The 21186-nt window shown below is 44.7% G+C and overlaps 1 protein-coding gene across 1 annotated transcript; it reads left to right on the plus strand.

Moving 5' to 3' along the window:
- Window positions 1-1825: 1825 nt before the first annotated feature.
- On the plus strand, window positions 1826-19895 carry SDR16C5 (short chain dehydrogenase/reductase family 16C member 5). Its single transcript, XM_072804582.1, has 7 exons — window positions 1826-1980; window positions 6628-6974; window positions 11760-11891; window positions 14430-14529; window positions 16267-16411; window positions 17024-17149; window positions 19576-19895. Exons 2-7 carry the CDS (start codon window positions 6642-6644, stop codon window positions 19667-19669), a joined length of 930 nt encoding a protein of 309 aa, XP_072660683.1. The 5' UTR covers window positions 1826-1980; window positions 6628-6641; the 3' UTR covers window positions 19670-19895.
- Window positions 19896-21186: the final 1291 nt, after the last annotated feature.

Genomic DNA, 21186 nt, shown 5'->3' on the forward strand with positions numbered 1-21186 from the left:
ACATGTGCAGTTCATGAGTGAGTCTCCCCCTTGCTCCCAAAAGCTCTGCAGTTCTCCAGAGCCATACACCCAGCCCTGCACAGCACATGCCTCTACGCAATGATTGCTCACCTGCCCCTTTCACCTTCAGATAGCACAGCTATGCACTTTGCTCTACTCACCACAGCTTGCAGAACACCAGTAACATGCTGAAATGACACTCAAGGCTCTTCCCTCCACCCACTTTTCAAGGCGTATACAACCTACCTGTTCCTTCTCACAGCCAAGTAAAAAACAAATTCACATTCCTCACATACCAGTTGGCTAATCTGCTCTCCTTTGAGCTTTTACCACTTCTGTGTCCTTCCCAACCTTTGGTGAATTCCAAACACAGTCTTGTCCTGACTCCCTGGGTTTCTTTCAACACTCCATCATTTATTAATATTCCAGCTCCTTATGCCATCCAACACACCCCACCCTGTATTATAAGCATTTCAGCAGTGATTTACCCTACGTTAGAGGCTCAGCTAATAAACCGAACATCTTTTTTTTTTTTTTTTTCTGGACAGATGCGGCATTGCTGTATCTTCTAGATCTTTGTACACAGGTGTTCAGTGAACACTCTGGTTGGACCAGAGTACAGTGTTGACTTTTTCTCAACCTCATCTCCTTGGAACAAGCTTCGCCCTCCCCTACTTCTAGGCCTCCTGCCAGTGCCGCACCCACTTGGACCCAGCACCCCGCCTGCCTTCCAAGCTGTGTTCCCACACCCACACTCCTTACAGCCATGGGGCCAGGGGAGCTGTTGACCTTGATCCCAACTGCAGGAATCTGATTCTGCTGGGGAACTCCTCCTTTCTGCCCTGCTCTGCAAGCTGCAGAGAACTGACCTGGTTCCCAGAGCGTGCTCCCTGTCCCCCAGCCAAGGACTCCTGCACCTGCCTCCTTTCCTACCCTCCTCCTGGGCTGTGCTTTGGAAACTTTTTTTTTTTATTTTTATTTATTATTTATGATAGTCACAGAGAGAGAGAGAGGCAGAGACACAGGCAGAGGGAGAAGCAGGCTCCATGCACCGGGAGCCCGACGTGGGATTCGATCCCGGGTCTCCAGGATCGCGCCCTGGGCCAAAGGCAGGCGCCAAACCGCTGCGCCACCCAGGGATCCCTGGAAACTTTTTAAATGCTGATACCTGGGCCCCTTCCAACTCAGAAATTCTGATTTAATTATGTGGGATGCAGCCTGGATACCAGACATTTCCAAACTCCAGGGATGATTCTTCAAACTGAAATCCCAGCGCCTGTGTCCAGCCATAACGATAGGATATCCCCGGGCTAGTGGCCTGGAGGAAAAAGGAAGGAAAATGAAAGAAGGAAAAGGAAGGAAGGAAGGAGGGAGGAAGGAGGGAGGGAGGGAAGGAGGGAAGGAAGGAAGGGAGGAAGGGAGGAAGAAGGGAAAAAGAAGGAAGGAGGGAGAGAGGGAAGGGAGGGAGGGAGGAAAGGAGGAGGGAAGGAAGGAAGGAGGGAACAGAGGAGGGAGGGAGGGAAGGAGGGAAGGATGGAAGGAAGGAAGGAAGGGAGGAGGGAAGGGAGGGGGGAAGGGAGGGAGGGGAGAAAGACGGAAGGGAGGGAGGGAGGAAAGGAGGAGGGAAGGAAGGAAGGAAGGAAGGAAGGAAGGAAGGAAGGAAGGGAGGGAGGGAGGAGGGAAGGGAGGAGGGAAGGGAGGAGGGAAGGGAGGAGGGAAGGGAGGAGGGAAGAAGGAAGGAAGGAAAGAGAAGGAGAAGGAAGGAGAAGGGAGAAAGAAAAGGAAAGGGGGGAGCGAGCGCGGGCCCACGTGGCTGCGGCCCCGGGGCGGCTCCACCCACGCGGGCGGAGCCGGCAGCCGTGGACTTGGCCTGGGGCCGCCTCCGAGATAAACCCCGGAACCTCGTCCAGCCGCGAGCCAGCGACGCGGCGCCCCCCGCAGACACCGCTCCTGGGCCGGCAGCGACGCTGCGTGCGCTCGGTGAGTGACCGACCTCGGACCCGGCGCGCAATCCCCCGGGCGGGGAGGGGCGCTGGGCGGCCGGAGGCGCCCGTAGCTCGGTGCCCCGCCCGGGGGGCACTGCTGGGGCTGGGGGGGGGGGCACGGGGCGGGGTACGAGGGGGCCCCGGGGGGGAGCCCACGGGCCGGCGGACTGGGGTGGGCGGGAGGGAGCGGCACCTGCTCTCCGCTGCCCGGCGCGTCTGCCCCCCTCGCCGCCCCCAATTCCTCACGTCCCCCTAACTGGCTGCGTGCGCCCTGGCCTGGGAAGAAGGCACGTGTTTACACTGCACAGGGTAGTTTAGCTGCTGCTGCTGCTTCTTCTTCTTCTTCTTCTTCTTTTCTTTTTCTTCTTTCTTTCTTTTTTATTTTTCCAAAGTGAGCTCTGTGCCCAGCGTGGGGCTTGAACTCACGACTCTGCGATCCAGAGTCGCTGCCCTCTGGACTGAGCTGGCCAGGTGCCTCAAGTTAGTTCAGTTTTTGAACTAGTCAGGGAATGGGATGCAGACCCCAAAGAGGTGTATAAACTGATTAAATTTAATATATTCTGTAACTTCCTAAGAGTCTTTACACTAAAATGAAACCTTACGTTTATTTACAAGGTGTTTGTAAGTATGCTTACTAGAACCATCTTTCCTTCCTATGGGCAGGGATCGTCATTCCTATGCAGGAGCACCAATCATAGCTCTAGCCAATGCATAGTCATTGTGCCCGGCATGGTTCTAGCAAGGCCTCCACATTCTGGGCAGGAGGGGTGGAGATGGAGATGAGGTGTCACCCGGCAGGTGCTGAAATCCAGCCCAGCTCCTCCTGCCCCACCCCTGCCCCCACCCAGTACATCCTGGAGGGAGCTGTGTGCAGGACAGTGAAGACCTTTTTCTTTGCCCAATGTGCTCAGAAATTTCATAAGGGAACATAGGGACCATATTACATGCCTTAATACTTGACTGTATTAAATCTTTTTTTTTAGATTTTATTTATTTATTCATGAGAGACAGAGAGAGAAGCATATTAAATCTTTTCACTTCCACATTTCCTCCATCAGTGCATAGTGTGGAATCCTCTTATTAGAAGAGGCACAAAAGAAAACTTTAACCAACGTTGCAGAGAAATCAGTGGCAGATCCAGAATTCCAGCGCAAACTTTATTCTCTACAACTGACTATCTGTGCAGATACCCAACAGACACCCTAAACCCCAAGTGAGGGCGATCTCAGGATGCCAAGCTCTTAAGAACCTAGTAAACATTGGCTGAGACAGCAATAAGCGGTAAGATGTTGCTCTAGGTCTTACATCGTGCCAGCACTGAGACAGTGGGCTGCTGGAGTTTAGGGCCTCTGGCATTAAGAACCTTCTCCCAGGTCAGTGGTGAGAGTCCTAGCCATCCACATGGTGTTGGAACCCACTGAGGAAAGAAACAGACCTCTGTCCCTCTGGCGTGGACTTGCATAGTGGTGTGCCTGAAAGGGGGCATGGATGAGCTGGTGTAGGTTTTCTCATGGAAGGACTGTTGGGAGTCACCCAGGCTGCTGCCTGGAGAAGGTGCCCAGGGTGCCCCATTACTGTGGCAAGTCTGGCCGTCATCCTTGCCAGTCTAAAGACACAGTCCCCTCAACTGTGCTTAAAATGAAAGTCTGAAAACCACTGTTTTCCCTTTAAGGCACCTTCCTTCCAAATTCTGCAGAGCCTGAGAGGCTCTTTTCTAAAAGGGGAGGCCTTTTTTTACATTCAGCAAATCATTCAAATCAATCATCCAAAGCTACTATATGAAAATAAATCCGAGCAAAAATGTCAGAGAGTTTGAGGGCCATTTCATCCAAAGTATGGTGAAACCCAGTGCTCCACAAGAACTCTCTTTTTTTTTTTTTTTTTTTTTTTAATTTATGATAGTCACAGAGAGAGAGAGAGAGAGAGAGGCAGAGACACAGGCAGAGGGAGAAGCAGGCTCCATGCACCGGGAGCCCGACGTGGGATTCGATCCTGGGTCTCCAGGATCGCGCCCTGGGCCAAAGGCAGGCGCCAAACCGCTGCGCTACCCAGGGATCCCCACAAGAACTCTCTTTAACCAAAACATCCATGCCTCCTACCACCAGGATTCTAATTCTCAGGCTTTAACTACCTCGAGCCTCAAACTCTTCCTTCCATCTGTTGGTCAGGCTACTCCCAGATCTCTCTCTCTGTGTACCTCTGACCATTCCTCATTTGCTCAAATGTCACCTTCCACCAAATCTCTTTTGTTGCTTCTTCCCCAGCACCCAATCTAAACCAGATCTCCCATCTATTCTCTATAGCACCCTGTAGTTTTATTTGTAATATAACAGTTTGTAGTGATGTATTTATTTGCTCAGTGTCTGTTTCTTCAACTAGACCCTTGGTTCACAAAGACAGTGATCATGGGAGGCTGCCCACTCCCTCAGTCCCAATGTCCAGCATCAGACTTGCACAGCATCAGGGCTCAGTAAATATAATAAATGAACTCAGCTGGCCCTGCACTACCTAGCACCAGGACCTGGGGTAAACTATATACATAGTCTTACTGATCTTCCGTCCCATCTGTACAATGAGCCAAGAAACAACAATTTAGGTCACAGTGACTTCTAAGGGTCTCACCATGCTCCAAGCCCTGCTGTTGATGAATCTATCCACCCATCATCATAAATAGTGACTAGTCTATCCTCAACCAAACTGCCAAGTAAGTGAATCTGCTGGTTCTTTAATGAAGGACATCTCCTGCCCTCATCTGTGCCTCTCAATTGGACACCCCATTCAGAGAAGCCTCCCACCTCCAGCACAGGATGCTCCTGCTAAACATGTCTTCTCATCCTGTAGGAAATAAGACCTTCCCTTTCCCAGCTGGCTTTTAGTAAAGCATCTTATAAACTCATTCTCACTAAAGGGTGAGCAACTGATAACAGGATGTAAACTATAGCCCTGTATGAGCTTGTCAAAGGGAGGCCTTTTATTCATTCAGCAAACCTATTGGGTGATTTCTTGGTGAGCAGGACTCCAAATCTGAGAAACATGCTAACATTCATAAAGCACTTACTGTGAGCTAGCATTGTGGTCCTGCACATAACATTCATTCCTATTTCATCTGCAAAGCCACCCTATGTCACAGGACCAGTAGATACGTGGAGATGGTGGCCCAGATAGGCAAGTAGCCTGCCCTAGGTTTCACAGGTAGGCAGGGGCAGGGCAGGACAGTGGTCTCATCTGTCTCTCACCTATATTCTACAGTCCCAAGGCTGAAGGGTCAGTGATGTGGGATGGAGTTCCCAGAATCTGGGGAAGGGGTATCCCACGCTCACAGTGAAACTGAAAAGTTTAGAATATCAATGACTCCTTTTGGAATGTGTTCTACAAATAGGATTTTACATTTTTTTCTTGAATCTCGGATTTTTTTTTTAAGTTTTTTACTTGAGTATAGTTGACATGCCATATTACATTAGTTTCAGGTGTATAATATAGTGATTTAACAAGTCTAGATGTCATGCTGTGCACACAAGTGTAGCTACCATCTGTCACCACACAGCACTGTTACAGTGTCATTAACTATACTCCCTGTGCTGTGCCTTTTATTCTCATGACTTACACATTCTATAACTGGAAGGCAGCCTGTATCTCCCACTCCCCTTCAGTTATTTTCCCCATCCTCCCTCCATTTTTCTCTGTATTTATAGGTCTGATTCTTCTTTTTGTTTACTTGTGTATTCTTTTTTTTTTAGATTCCATGTATGAGTGAAACCATATGGTACTTGTCTTTCACAGTTTGACTCATTTTACTTAGCATTATACTCACTAGTTCTATCCATGTTGTTGAAAATAGCATGATCTCCTTCTTTTTTAAGGCTGCATGACATTCCTTTGTGTGGTATCTGTGTGTGTGCGCGCGCGTGTGTGCGTGCGTGTTGCCCTACATCTTCTTTATCTATTGAATGTCAGATTTTAAATAGTGACACAGAGTTAAAGAAGAACTGTGCAAATTAAAAAACACAACCCAGAGGCGCCTGGGTGACTCAGTTGGTTAAGAGTTGGACTCTTGGTTTTGGCTCAGGTCATAATCGCAGGGTCATGGGATAGAGCCCTGCATAGGGCTCTGTTCTCAGCAGGAAGTCTGCTTCTCTCCCGCAACCTCTCCCTCTGCCCCCTTCCCCTGCTCATGCTCACTCTCTCTCTCTCTCTCTCAAATAAATAAATCTTAAAAACAACAACAACAATAACCACAAACCTAAAAGGAGACAAAAGTAAAACCAGAGAGGTAGCAGTTATCACACAAACATTACAATATAATAAAAGCAGTCAACAGGACTTGAGATTATTATGAAGAAAGGTTAACTATGAGAAATAATTAACTTCTCCTTTGTGTTAAACTTTGGCATGGTTACACCTCCTAGTTAGGGAACGTTTCTGTCCTGTACAACACTCAGATGTGAGCCCCGCTTGGTGCTGTCAATGAAAGCTGGCCAAGACACAGTCTCTGTGTCTAAGTTCAAAGTCTGCCACCAAGAGGGAAGTTTAAATTACATGTCCCAGTTTCTCCGACTATCTCAGAAAGCATGAGCTCTGGGTCGTCTGCACACTCAGAGGGAATAGTCACCGAGGTCTTTATGTGGGTCTCTTTTTCTCATAGGTCTCAGCCACAACATGGCTTCTAACCTGAAGTCAGCCAAGGACTTGGTCGTTTTCTTAGGAAAATCAGTGATTGCGTTTCTGGAATCTATGGTTTTCACCATCATCCCCAAACCACGGAAGAACGTTGCTGGTGAAATCGTGCTCATCACTGGCGCCGGGAGCGGACTGGGAAGGCTCTTGGCCCTCAGATTTGCCCGCCTTGGATCGGTGCTGGTTCTCTGGGATATCAACAAGGAGGGGAACGAAGACACGTGCAGGATGGCCCAGGAAGCCGGAGCCACAAGAGTTTATGCCTACACTTGCGACTGCAGCCAAAGGGAAGACATATACAGAGTGGCCGAGCAGGTAGTTCTTGTGTCTCGCTCTTCCCCGTGGGTAGTGAGCACTCTGAGATACGCCCACACGCATGCCTCCTCTGTCCCTTTGCCTTGCTCAGTGCAGATTTGCCTGTCTCCAGCACCCTTTAACTTAAAAGCTGTTAGGGAGGGCCGCCTGGGAGGCTCAGGTCATGATCCCAGGGTCCTGGGATAGAGCCTGCTTCTCCCTCTCCTCTCCACTCACCCTCTCTCTCGCTATCTCTGTCTCTGTCTCTCTCTCTCTCTCAAAAAAAAAAAAAAAAAGAATTGGGGAGTGAAAATTAGGGTTTTTGAATTGTCACTGTGTACAATATACCATACTAAGCACCCCATCTATATTATATCATAATCCTATAAAGTGAGGTCCATTATGAGGCCCATTTCACAAATAAGGAAACCAAGACTTAAGGAGGTAAGTAGCTCCCCTAAGAAACAGCTACTAAGTAGCAAAGATCCAGCTCAGCCTTGAGTCTGTTGACTCCAGAGGACCTACTCTTCCCTGCCCAGTGGACGGTAGGGACTGTGCGGCCCCTGTTACAGTATAAGAGGTAGAGGGTGGCCCCCTTCCTGGAAGAGAAAGGAGACCTAGAGATATGGAATAATCTATTCAGGGTCCCAGAGCTAGCACATAACTAAGTCAAGGCTTGAACCCATTTCAGTCTGAGTTTAAATCCAGCAGTTTCCACCATACCACAGTGCCTTTCATTTGAATGTGTATTTCTTTTAAAATAGTCATAAGAAAATCAGAATATTTTATTCATCCTAAAGACTCATAACTGCTATGGCTTCTTTGGTGATGATACAGCTACACGAGTAAAGAAGGCTTCCAGGAAGTCATAACCCCACTATGCAGTGGAAAGAGTTTTCTTAGTTCATTGAGGCACATACTTGTTGCTGCCTCTTTTCCCTCATAAGGATTTTCTCTATCCCCTCCCCGCCTCATTGTCATGAGTACTCCGCACATCACTATCCTGGGCCACTTTTTTGGTGGCACCCAGAATTCCCCAATTCAGTAAGAAGGAAGGAACCAGACTGGCCTGCAAAGAGCAGGTCAGCCACATTGGAAAGCTCTTTCACAGCCTGTAGACCCTACCTCAAATCTCCTTCCCACCTCACTTCCTAGTGGTAAGGTTGGCAGGTCATTGGTGGGTGATTGTGTAGCTTCTGTTTAAATTTGTCTTTAAATGCTATACATCTGTAACTACCATCTCCAATCCCTGGCAGCCCAGTACAGTCTGGAGACCGAAACCTGACAAGCTAGCACCTCCCTCAAGGTGCAGGTGTGTCTTTGCCTTTGCCAACCTCACAGATTAATCCCTGTGCATTTGAAGCACTGATCACCTGATGTGTTCACTCATGATGATGGCAAACAACTTCTCTAGCCACTGTTAAGCAATAATTGGTTCATGTTCAAGTCCTGATGACCTTCCAATATTGAGCAAGCTAATATGAGACACTCTATAAATAAATAATTGCCTCTTCCCTATATCTGTGATTTAGTTCTGGCCAAGATGCTTAGCTCAGAAATGGTCAAACATTGAATATTACCAGCTTATTATTCAGCTTTTCTTACTTATGGGTCTTGAAAAGAATTGATTACGTGCTCTTCTCAATTCAGGGGAAGCAAACTCAACTCCACTCATAAACCAGCCATTTGCCCTTCTTATTCTGGATAGAGAGAAGGTACTGGGAATTTTTTTTTTAAGTATTCCATAGAGCAGTGATCAAGGTGAAACTTTTCAGGGTGGTATGACAGTGTGCCATCTCCACAGACACCAAGAACTTTGAATGCTTGTGTCCCCAGATCATAGTTTGGCCCCAAGTTCAGAACTTGGCATCCTAGGTAAGCAATTATTTAGAACAATGAACACAAGACCAGACTAGGGCTATGTAGTGGCATACCTTTTACCATGGCATGTGGAAGTGTCTGAGTACATTTAATGATATCCCTTAGTCCAAATCAGAATCAATTTTACTTGGCATACCTCCAGTTGACTGCATTGATTCAATAGGGAAAAAAAAGCCTTATTTGTGACATCTATGAGAACACCTTAAGGTTTATTTCTGCTTCCTGATGTGCAAGGTCAAATTTCAGGAATGTTTCATTTTTTTTAAACCACGTGGTCACTAGCAGACCTTTCTTTATTGCCCATCACCACTAATAAGTTGTGGTTGGGAAGTTAAAATTAGTATCTTGGACAGTTTATTTTTTTAATTAATTTATTTATTCATGAGAGACACCGAGAGAGAGAGAGACAGAGACAGACACAGGCAGAGGGAGAAGCAGGCTCCATGCAGAGAGTCTGATGTGGGACTCGATCCCAGGACTCCAAGATCACACCCTGATCCAAAGGCAGATGCTGAACCACTGGGCCACCCAGGCATCCCAGTATCTTGGACAGTTTAAAGTTAGACACTGATTTGCTGTCTTCTTGCTTTTCTTACAGCGTGGATGTTTGTAGAGGAATCCCTACCATTAGGCAGGGACAGTTTCTGTGGGAATCTCACTAGACCTGTTATCCAGGGTTGAACAGACTGTTGCCACATTCTTACAATGAGGAGAATAATGGATGCAAAAAAAAGAAAACTAGTTAAAAACTAGTCTGTATCATTTCCCTTAGATGGTACCCCGTGTCTCTTATAAAAAAGCATAATTGCAAACAATTATGAGCATAAGTTCATCCCATGGATGAGCTTTATTGTGTTATCTGGTCAGTAATAGTTAAATATATAAGTGAACTACAGTTGAACTTGATCCCTTTTTTCCCCAACAGGGCAGAGGCTGAATACTCATGATGTCTTTCAAAGCTTTACATAAAAGGAAAAAGCAGACTTTGGAGCAAGATAATCCTTAAAAAAAAAAAAAAAGATAAACCTATGTACAAAACAGATAAAGCAATAGGAAGATTATTCACATGAAAAATCTTATCACAAATACTTAGCCCAGTACATTTAAAGTATGATTCATAAAGATAGAATTTTCACATACTTCAAAGATACAAGCCATGGATAATAAAACCAGATGCCATTTTGAAATTCTGATGTTTATTCTGTCAAGGACATGATAACATGCTTTGTTCATGAAGGAAGCACCAGTGGATACACACACCTATTTATTTCTCTGTGATGTAACTTCCAGCTTTGCCATCCATGATTGAGCTAGGACATCAGCCTCTGATGCTGGTACTGTCTTCCAGTCCACAGCCCTGTCCAGCTTTTCTTTTCTTTTCTTTCTTTATTTTTTTTTTGGAGTATAGTTTATAGACAATGTTATATTAGCTTTAGATGTACAACACAGTGATTCAGCAGTTCCATGTGTTATGTTACGCTCACAACAGGTGCTGGTACCAACTGGCACCATACAACACTATTACAGTTCCCTGACTATATGCTTCATGCTGTGCCTTTTATTCCCTTGATTCGTTCATGACACCTGGAATGACCTGGAAGCCTGGACCTGATTTTAACCCCAGGTAAAGCTAGTTGTTTCTAGCCTCGACTGCTGTTCAGCTTGAATTTGACTTCAATGTTTTAGCCCCTCTCCAAATAAAACTTGAAGTCAGAGTGTTGACAGTGCTTTTATCTGAAAGCTCTATCATAAAATGTGGGGTTTCTGTAGGAAGCTCTGTCATAAAATGTGGGGTTTCTGTAGGCTCTATTTCATCCTGAATTTTCCCTAGGCTACGGATCTAGTTGGCTAATAAATACCTTACACATCACCCTCGTTGCTGGGACCCAGGCCTTCCACAACATAGATGAGAGAGGTGGCGGCTTCTACCCAGCTTCAGTAATACAGCCCGTTCTGTGCCAGCCTGTGCCAGCCTGTGCCATTCATATAGGGAGGTGCACGCATGCACGCACACGTGCACACACATATACACACACACAGAGAGAACTGGAGATGTTAAGGGTACTGCCGTGAGCTTCCTGTTGTTGAGCACAGGGCAAGTGCAACCAGTGGTTCTCACTGATCTGGGGACAGAGCCCCTGCTGTAGGATACAAATCACAGTAATGAAATTCAAAACACAGAAAGGCAAAGGGACACCACCATCTCCTGTCACCAATCCTGGAAAATCCTGTGCTCACTTCTACCATAAGAGCCAAGATTATAAGCTAAAGATTTACCATAAACAAAACGCTCCAAGGTCACACCCAGAAATCTTGTTTCTTAACTACAAGTCATTGAGTACCTGCTCTGGCCAGTGTTGCAGCAACCCCTGATCCTCCCTTCACATATCTTAACACCTAGAAGCGTGTGGTAGGGAGAAGAAAACCAGCTAGCTGGTACAAGCAGGACAGACAGGTTCTGAGCTGTGCCACGTCAAACCTGTTTAGGAACTTCGTGTTCTTTCTGTGTCTTCCTACTCCACCTCGCCTCAGTGTGTGCTGGGTCTTGATTTCTAGGACTTGGCTATAAGGCCTTATGTCCTATTACAATAATTGAAATGACCTGCCACTTACACAGAGCCTGAAGCAATGTGACTGATCACCGAGTATAAGAATAGCTCTAACTGCTCTAATTGTTAAGGAAGGTAGTGGCCCTGCAATGTTGGAATGGTCCTAAGACAGGGGGAAAAATAAGAAGAGCATCAGACGTGGATGTCTGACGCACTATAAACTCAGCAAAGAAAATAAAGGATACTTTATTTGCCGGGTGCGTACACTCCATCTGAGTTAACAAGGAAAAGAAACATAGAAAGCTATGGGAAGACGAGACTTAGATCATGTAAAGAATTACTCCATTGGTGCTGTTGCTCCTGTCATTCAATTCAGGTTAAAAAAGAAGTTGGCGATATCTCCATCCTAATCAACAATGCCGGAATCGTGACAGGCAAAAATTTCCTCGACTGCCCAGATGAGCTGATGGAAAAAGCTTTAGATGTGAATTTCAAAGCACACTTATGGGTAATTATTTCTTTCTTCTTATAACAAATATAAAGTTACTCTGAATTTAGAAAGAACCCCTCCTCTAGTTCTCTTAAAATTTTATTTGCCCCTAACTAAAGCACAGACGTCTTGATTTTAGATTCGTCTCAGTCTACCCAGTTGTCCCCCCTTGATCTGATGTAACCTGCACCTGTCTGAGCCTCTGCTCAGGAATCCTGCAAAGACACAACTGTCCCAAGGCCTTACTGTCACTTATTGATCGCCAGTTTATGTCGGATACTTTCCTTGGCACCTCCTGTATAATCCTTGAAATAGCTTAGTGAGGGTAGCCCCGGTGGCTTAGCGGTTTAGCGCCGCCTTCAGCCCGGGGTGTGATCCTGGAGACCCGGGATCGAGTCCCGGGTCGGGCTCCCTGCATGGAGCCTGCTTCTCCCTCTGCCTGTGTCTCTGCCTCTCTCTCTCTCATTCGCTGTGTCTCTAATAAATAAATAAAATCTTTAAAAAAAAAATAGCTCCGTGAAATAAGGGATCAGGGGAGTTAAAAGATTTGCTCAAGGCTACACAGAAATGACAGCAGGGTGACCTTATAATTTGCCTAGGCGTGACCAGGGTGACCTTATAATTTGCCTAGGCAGAACTCTTTTGAAAGTGGATATATATATATATATATATATATATATATATATATATATATAATAAAGTGAAAGTGAGCATTATTAAATAATCATTAATCACGTCTCTTCTGGGCAAACCAAGACCTGCAGTCACCTCCCTAAGTATCTAACCAGGGAAAGGAGAATTTGTACCAGTATGCTTGGTGACATCAAAAGGCACAGGACAGGAGCTGTGGGCATTAAAGGGCACAGCCCCTGACCTCCAAGGTGATCTGCCCCTTACAGATGTTGGGTTTTCCTGGCTTTAGCTAAAACCAGTCTTGCCATGCCTCCTCACCCACGGGCATTACCCTCCCTTGCCTTTCCCTGCTCCCACTGCCCTGGGTGGTTCTCTCCTGGAACGAAGGAGACATCTCTCCTTCGACTCTCCTGGACGTCTTAGCTTCCCCTCATGCTCCTTGTGTCTCCTCGCTTGGACTCCCTGCCCAACTCTCATTTGACAACTGAAGTCCAATGTTATTTGGACTTTATAGGTTTCTGTCCCCTACTTTCACCAAAAGTGTCCTGGCATTGGTGGTATTATTGGTGTTCGTATTATTTCCAGGAGAAAGATGGAAAGATCCAGAACTAAGTGGCCACTGCCTACCTTCAGGAGCTACTGCAAGTGATTTATGGTGTCTTGTCCCAAATATCCCTCTCCTTCATTAGGATGAAGTTAGAGTCTTCAGCCAGAATTAAGATAAAACCATAATCTCATCGAAAGTCTCTACTCCTGCTGTGTTCTTTTTTCTCCTGGTTCTCCTCTCTCTCTCTCCTTTGTCTCCCTCTTCCTCTAGTTGTCCCCAAAATGCTGGTGTGTCCCCGGCCCCCATCATCCTCACTCTGGACACTCTTCCTGGTCAAATCCACATACGTTCTTTGAGCCCCTGCATAGAGTAGGCACTTGCTAGTGGGTCAGAGGGCTCCTGGTGACCGTGCTCCTAAGGGACGCATCCCCAGGGAGAAGTAAAGAGACTCATCTCAGGCCATCACAACTCAGGGAGCTCTTTATTATGCTGTGCTGTTGTGATTTTCCACCTCTCTCTAAGCGTTAGTTTCTCTCTGAAAGTCATTGTGATGCACACAAAGGTTGTTTGACTTTTATAAGAGATCCCTTTTCTCATATTTATTCATATGATTCAAATTTGAAAATAAGCATGAATACAAATTCACATAAATAAGCAAGTATTTCTTTTTTCTTTTTTTTTAAAGTATTTCTATTTAAGACTTATTTCTGTGTTGTAGAATATATCTTCTATCAAAGCTCATTTCTCCCTCCTTTACCTTCTTTTTCCAGGCCCCACATCAAAGGTGAAGGTGCTCTAGAGTACTGAGACACAGCACACATCCTTTCTTTCTCTCTATCTTCTATCCTCTCTACTGGCGTGGAATAAAAATTAGAAACCATTATTCAAAGTAGAGGTGAATTTCAAAACAAAGTGATGTTTTTAAACTGACGCCAACATCAGTGTGTCCTATGAATAATGTTCCGAAAAATTTGAAATCCAAATATGATCCAAGCAGGAGTGTGGGAAAGGCAATGTAAATCTAAATAATCATACCTCTCCAAGTACTCTTACTGGTTTGTGGATTGTGTCTGCCACAGTTAAGATTCTCCAATACTGCTTCAATTATTGTCTGAATATTGTTTTTCAAAGTCAAATATGAGCTAAATATAAGTCTTAATAAATACTTTTTTATAATATTGGAACTGCCACCAGGAAAATACTGATTTACGAGCTTGAACAAACTACGAGGCTTACTTTCCAGATGTTTACATTTTTATACCCCAGTGCCTTCAGGTATTTTTATGAACTTGAAAGACTCTCTTTTCATCAGAATGGTCATATAACCTTCTGAAAAAAAGTACAAAATGTTAACAGTTCTTCCTTGTTCTTCTTAGACTTGTAAGTCCTTTCTACCTGCTATGATCGCTAATAACCATGGACATTTGGTTTGCATTTCAAGTTCAGCTGGATTAGTTGGAATAAGTAAACTGGCAGGTAAGAGAAATTTAGCAGTTGCAAAAAGTTTTATGACTTTATCTTACTTAGCTCTGAATAATCAGCGTTGATTTGATGTACAAATGATAAAGGGTTATAAATTAAGAGCCATACTCAATAAGGTAAGTGGTTGAGAACATGGTACAGCAAAGCTGCCCATCAGATTTGCTTATACAAGGTTGAACTATGCACTTTGGAATCATTGGGTCAGTGCAGTTCCCTGGGCTTTAAAAAAAGAAAGAAAGAGACCTTACTGATAAATTATTTTTATACAAGTGATGAGCATAGGCACCGTCCCCCAGAATTTCCCTGGTGCTGTTATCAGGATGGTAAGGAGGAGCATTCTGGCTTCTGAAATTTCCATTAAATAGATTCTTTCTGGTGTGGGCTTGGAGAAAGTTTCTCAAGCCCAAGAAATCTAAAATTATCCTCGCTGCTTGTCCACTGGTTGAAGACTCGAAGCTCAAGGTGCATAGCAGTGGTCTTGGCACAGTTCACCTCAATTACAGGAATAGGGTTTTCAGAACCACCAGTCACCCCAAATCTATACAGTTACCCATCTATACACATCTCCCCGTGCGTGAAACTTCCTTTCCTCCATCCTTCTTAGAATTCACCAGGTATTATTGTTACCTCATGGGTCTCTGAACTCCTACAGGTCTATTTGCAGCTCCTCTGAATCCTTTTCCTGGCACAATATCTCTGTCTTAGGATATAAGACTCTCCCATGCCCTGTTCACCCTAGAAACATGTGTAAGATTTTTGTAATTCCCTCGGTGTGGATCTTGGCTCCCCTGCATCAGAATCAGCGAGGGTGCTATTTAGAATGCAGATTGCTAGAGTCCTGGACCACATCTGCTCATGGGAACCTCAGAAATGCAGGGGCTCACTGACCTGCGTTCGTACCAAATGACTCAGGTGATCCTAGAAGCTGCTCAGATCCTGTCCTCTACTGTCTAACCCACCACAACCTAGGGACCTGACTCTTGCCAGTTGTAGTGGCTGCTTCTTGCCAGAGCAAGGACAGCCCCTTTGCCTCTTCGGATGGTGTGAGGAAAAGGAAAGTCAGAGGCCACCTAAATGCCTTTTCTTCCCCCAAATGTTCCCATTTTTTGAGTCCAATATGCAGCTGTTTAGTTGATGTATGATTGTAGGCAGAAAGCTCAGAACTGACATCGACGCCGCTTCCCACTCCCCCTGCATTTTCAAGACGTGTAAGAGATAGAGCTTGGTGTTCCTCAGTCTGGTTTTCTCCAGCAAGCAGAAGAGAGTCAGAGTTAGAAGAAAATTTGATCTGAGTATCACAGCCCATGCAGATCTCTCTTGCCTGGACTCCTACATGCCTTTATTAATGGATTTCTTCTTCTGTGTATCTCTCTGTCCTGATACTTTGGAAAGTCTGTGGGACAAGGACTGGACGCCCACGTTGTGCCCTGTGTAACAGCTGGCACAGTGTCTGATCACTTGTCAGAGTGGAAGTGATGTCTAGCAATGTGACCTGCAGGAGGCGCCCGGAAGCCTGGTGTCTCCTGGAGGGCACTTGCCCCTTTTTGTCAACCAACCTTTACGTGATACTGTTCCTCTCCACTTGTTCCTCTTGGCACAGAGACCAAGATCTACAAAATAATTCTGGAATCATTGTCTCATTCTCCATTTGTATTAGTGTCATGAGGAAACTTTGATGTAATGCCATTTAAAAGCTCTAGAATATACATTAGCGTTGTTTGCCTTTTTCAGATTACTGTGCAAGTAAATTTGCAGCCCTTGGATTTGCTGAATCTATATTTGCAGAAACAGTAGTCCAGAAACTAAACGGCATCAAAACCACTATTGTATGCCCATTTTTTATTAACACTGGCATGTTTGAAGGTTGTTCAACTGTGTAAGTATGTCCTTTGATCTCAGAGAAACTGCATTTTTAGAAATGACTAACCACCTGTTTTATTTTGTTCTATTTTTTTTAACGTTTCTTAGCCTGATTTATAAGAGATCTCAGAATTTTTTCCTTCTTCAGATGTGTTTGTGTTTAAGATACTGATTTTAATGTGGATGGGTTTATCAAGGCTGGGTCCAGCTCCTACCACCCCGAGGCCAGATGTGCTGACCACCTCCCCAGCATCCCTGGCTGTAGCGTTCTCTCTCTGCCACCAAACTACATTCTGCCCCCTTCCCTGGCCGACTCCATGGAAGGACTGAAAAATCCCTGAAAGGGCATGAATGCCCAAGTCTGCCTCTCACAGAGATGACAGGAAGTTGCTTGCTATGGTTTCAAGTATATGCATATTGTAACACCAGTGTATTAATTAGAATCATCAGGTGCCATTTCAGAGGAAAGTTGTTATTAGCATGTTGATGATAAAGGAGTATATATAGAAATAGGTCAAAGAGGCAAGTAAGTGATAATTTCTTAAGCTTCTTTTATCCCTAATTTGTAAGATTTTTTTTTTTTAGGAATTTATTAACTTGGGTTTTTGTTTTTGTTTTTACTCCTTAGCCGTCCTTTTCTGTTACCAGTTCTGGAACCAGAATATGTAGTTGACAAGATAGTAGATGCCATCCTGCAAGAGAAAGTGTACTTATATGTACCAAGGTTTATATCGTTTGTGATGTTTTTGAAAAGGTAACAATATCAACTTCCTGTTACTTCTCCAATGAGCCAGTCAATAGCTTAGTCTTCTACCAGGAGGAACCCCTTTAAAAATATCTGTCAAATGAATGAACTTTGATCCCTTCCTGTGGGAGTTTGCTGACACAGTCTCAAATCTGCATAGTTGCAGTGCTTCCCATGAGTCTAGAAGATGGAATTGGATCCTTCCAGCCATCTTACTATTGCATTATTGTTGGAGACAAGTGGGTTTAGTGAATGATCTGTGGACAGATTGAAGTGATTTTTTTTTCCCCTGACAGATGGTCTTTCTTGTGGGCATCATAGAATAATCATGTTGGAACAGATACTGTGTCCACGCTTCCTCGAGTACAGATCCCCCAAGTCAAGGGCAGACAGTAAAGCCAAACATTTCAGGAAGCTCTGGTATGGGTAAAACTGGCAGTGGAGGATAAATTTGAAGCATAAGATGGCTTAAAAAGTTGGAGGCAGGAGACTAAAATAATAACCACCTCTTGAAAGTACCAGAGGGCATCTTTGCTTACCCCCTCTGCTCCCCATTGGATTTTAGTGCTGAGACCCATCAGCTGCAGTCTGTGAACATGGGATCCAGCTATAGGAACGGTAATGCCAAATTGCTGAGCAGCTGCATATATCCACTATCTCAATTCATTTTCTGGACTGTAAGAGGTCATCTAATTATACCATACCTCCCTACCCTCTGCCCAATCAGGGCTTCTGCTTTGCAAGGAAGCACATTCCATTATCAACCCACTTCCCTCCATGGCTCTGAAATCTGTCTCCTTTAAATGTTCACCAGTTCTAGCTCTGCCCTCTAGCACTGTGTCTAATTCCATTCCTCTTGACAACAATTCTTCAGTTATTTGAAGGTAGATATTATGGCTGGTAGCCACTGTCCTTCTTGCATAAGGAAATGCCTTCTTCTCTTCAGTTAACTGTATCTACTTGGCACAAGTATTCTTTTTGTACTTGGTACAGAATTCTGCATGTGTCCTTTCATGGGTCCGGCTTCACCTAGCACAGGAGTGATACAGCCGGCAGGCTGTAGGAGGCAGGGTAAAGGATCTCTGACTAGCACTTTGAAATCTGGGGTTATGATCCAGCTGTTTCTTAAGTCTGAGCATGCCGTTTATTCTCCTGGCCACTTTTCTCATTTACAACCTCAAAGTCAGTGCTTGTAATAGCTTGTAGATTAGTGAGGGTCACACAGTTTATGGGACAGCGGGTATGTGCACAGGACGGTGGCCATCTATTATTGCCTAATAGATAGAAGTGTGTGATATAGTAATGCCAACAGTAAAGAACATGAGACTTAATTTTTCTAATGTTTTTGAATTATCATAGAGGTTATATTTACTTTTATAAGATATTAGTTCTGGACCCCGGTTAATGAGAGATCTACATAGTTCCTGAGAACCATTTAGAAACATGAAGTTTCAATAAAGGGGATGACATCACACATTCCTTCAAATACTCATTCAGTAAGCATGAGAGAGCACCCAGTGAGCACCACGAATTGCTAACCCAGTCCTAGGATCTGGGGTTACAACAAAGAACGAAAAAGACCAGAGTCCCTGCCCTCATGGAGATTTTCTTCTTGTGGGGTGGGTGACAGAGAACAAACAGACAAAAAAATTAAGTTAAAGAAAAGGTATGCCAGGTAGTCTTAAGTGCTAGGAAGAAACAAAGCAAGAAAGAGAAATCCCAGAGTGGGAGGCATGGGTGTGATGCGGGTTGAGCTCTGATGTTTCAGTGTGTTGCTCAGGGGAGGTACCATGGAAAAAGTAACATGTGACATCCTGTGGTGCCTGCAGATGGATGTGAGCTCAGTGTCCTTTCCTTGATCTTACCGTGAGGACAAGTCTTAGGTTTACCATGCCTCCCTTTGCTCTGCAGTGTGAATGTCAGGATTAATGGGGTCTGCCCTCTGTTGGGAAGGGTGAGCAGGGATAGAGAAGATGAGTGGTCCTAGTTGGGTCTTGCCAAAGGTCTAGGGACCTATCTATTCCTCACAGGAGTCCCAGAAAATGAGATTTGATGGCTTCATTTTACAGCAGAAGAAACAGACTCAAGAGAACTAAGTAATGTACCTGGGATGGCATTATAAGTGATGAAACTAGGACTCAAGCCAGGCTCCTCCCACTCCACAAGACTTCACTGCTTCCCATCAATAATCACATAGTGCAGGGAGGCTCTGGAAACTGATGTGAGAAGTGAGTTGAGTAAACGTAAAGAAAGCAAGAAGACATATAGAGACCCCAGGCCAGTGCCCTCCCCCGATAGTGGACAAGCCCCCTACTACTGTGTGGGTAAGCCAGTGACTTCATCTGCAACAAGTCAGGGACACTGCATTTCCACCGAGTTGGTAAGATGCTTTCATGATAATAATAACCAAGAAAACTTCTCTTGTTTCTCTTTAGTATCCTGCCTGTCAAGGTATCACTGCTTGTGGCTGACTATATGGGTGCCTTGAATATAATGGATGGCTTTGTTGGCAAGAACAAGAAAGAGTAGAGACCAACTCAGTGGCTGATGTCATCTGATAGCCAGCATTCCATAATTCTTATTTCAATGAAGAAAAGCATTTTTGTCCAACAATATATCTGGAAACTACATGTACCATTCTTTTTCTGCTCTCTGGACTAGTATTTTCAACCAGTGCCTTTGAAAATAATGTTCGTATCTGCTTTTTGGTTGGGTTTTGTTTTGTTTAATTAAAAAAAATAGCCTGCTTTTGTCACTTCTGCTTGCAACAGATGTGTGAGAAAAAGAATCCTGTCTCTCATGAGCTGCCCTATACTTTAGCCATTGGGGAGGTGGCTCAAATGGAGCAGGCGGCTTTCCCTGGACTTGCAGCAGGGAACAGTGAGAGGTGAAGAGCATGGATGAGTATTTTGCTAGAATGCACTCCATAGCTCTGGGTTCCCCATCACTTTTCTTCTCAGCTTTGGCCTTTTTGAAACTGTGCCACCTGGCGTAGGATATGCCAGCATCCCATGGCCTTCTTCCCAAAGCAGCCATACAAATGCTTAATTCTACATGCCTTGGGTACTCCCAGACTCAGTGCCAGTCCCACTCAGGGCACATCAGGTGCCACTGTGTCAGGGAGTCTTCCTGCACATTCACTGAATGAACTTAGTAGGAGGTGATTTTATGCCAAATTCTAAACAGGAGCATTTTTTTCCTAGAAGAGATCAAAGAATGGCTACTTCTTACTCTGAAGATGACATTCCACTGCGTTAGATGAACTGCTGCCTATTAGTCTGAAAACATATTCATGTGGTTAGTTTCAAATGTTTAATTTAGTATTTCAGGTTGAGATTCATGTTGTAGTTTTCCACCAAATGGGACAGTTTTATGCATTGGCATTCATCTGTGCTGCCTTCATTTCAGACCTATTGTATTCCTACAGTTTAATGAACTGGCCAACTGCTTTCATGATTTGGAGATTAACTATAAAAGGAAGATTAAAAAAAATACGTTAATTGCCATATCCCTGGAACTCCTTCCCAGGCTGGGAGGGGTATCTGCCTTCGGAGAAAAACAGCAGCCTTTGTCTCTTACCTTCTTTTGTGTGGGAAGCAGGAAAGGATGGGAAGTACCTCAGGAGACTCAGTGAGAGTCAAAGAAACAAGTCATGAATATGGTGGGGGTAAGATGCTCTTAGAAAGGCAAAGGTCTCAGGGAATGTGGAAGCTGGAATCTACCGCAGACTGATTTATCTTGAGCTTGCCTGCATGATTCTGACAACTCTGCCCCTGTATTTCCTTTCCATACAGAAAACTTTTAAAAAGAGGGAGGGGGAAAAAACCAACCTTGTTTTATAATGATAAAAGCAATAACTAAGGTTTTATTATGCCTGGCATGAAGCTCTGCCCTTTACACACATTATTTCACTAAACAAGAATATCACACGATTACTCAAAGAATAATAAAGGTATTTGGTGTATGCCAAAGAAGAAAAGGCATCTTATTTCACAAGAGTGACATCCTACTCAACTACAGATGTGTACTGAGCAGCTCAAAAGGCC

This window comes from Canis lupus, chromosome 28, assembly GCF_048164855.1.
Source record: "Canis lupus baileyi chromosome 28, mCanLup2.hap1, whole genome shotgun sequence".
In the NCBI taxonomy this organism is placed as follows: domain Eukaryota; kingdom Metazoa; phylum Chordata; class Mammalia; order Carnivora; family Canidae; genus Canis; species Canis lupus.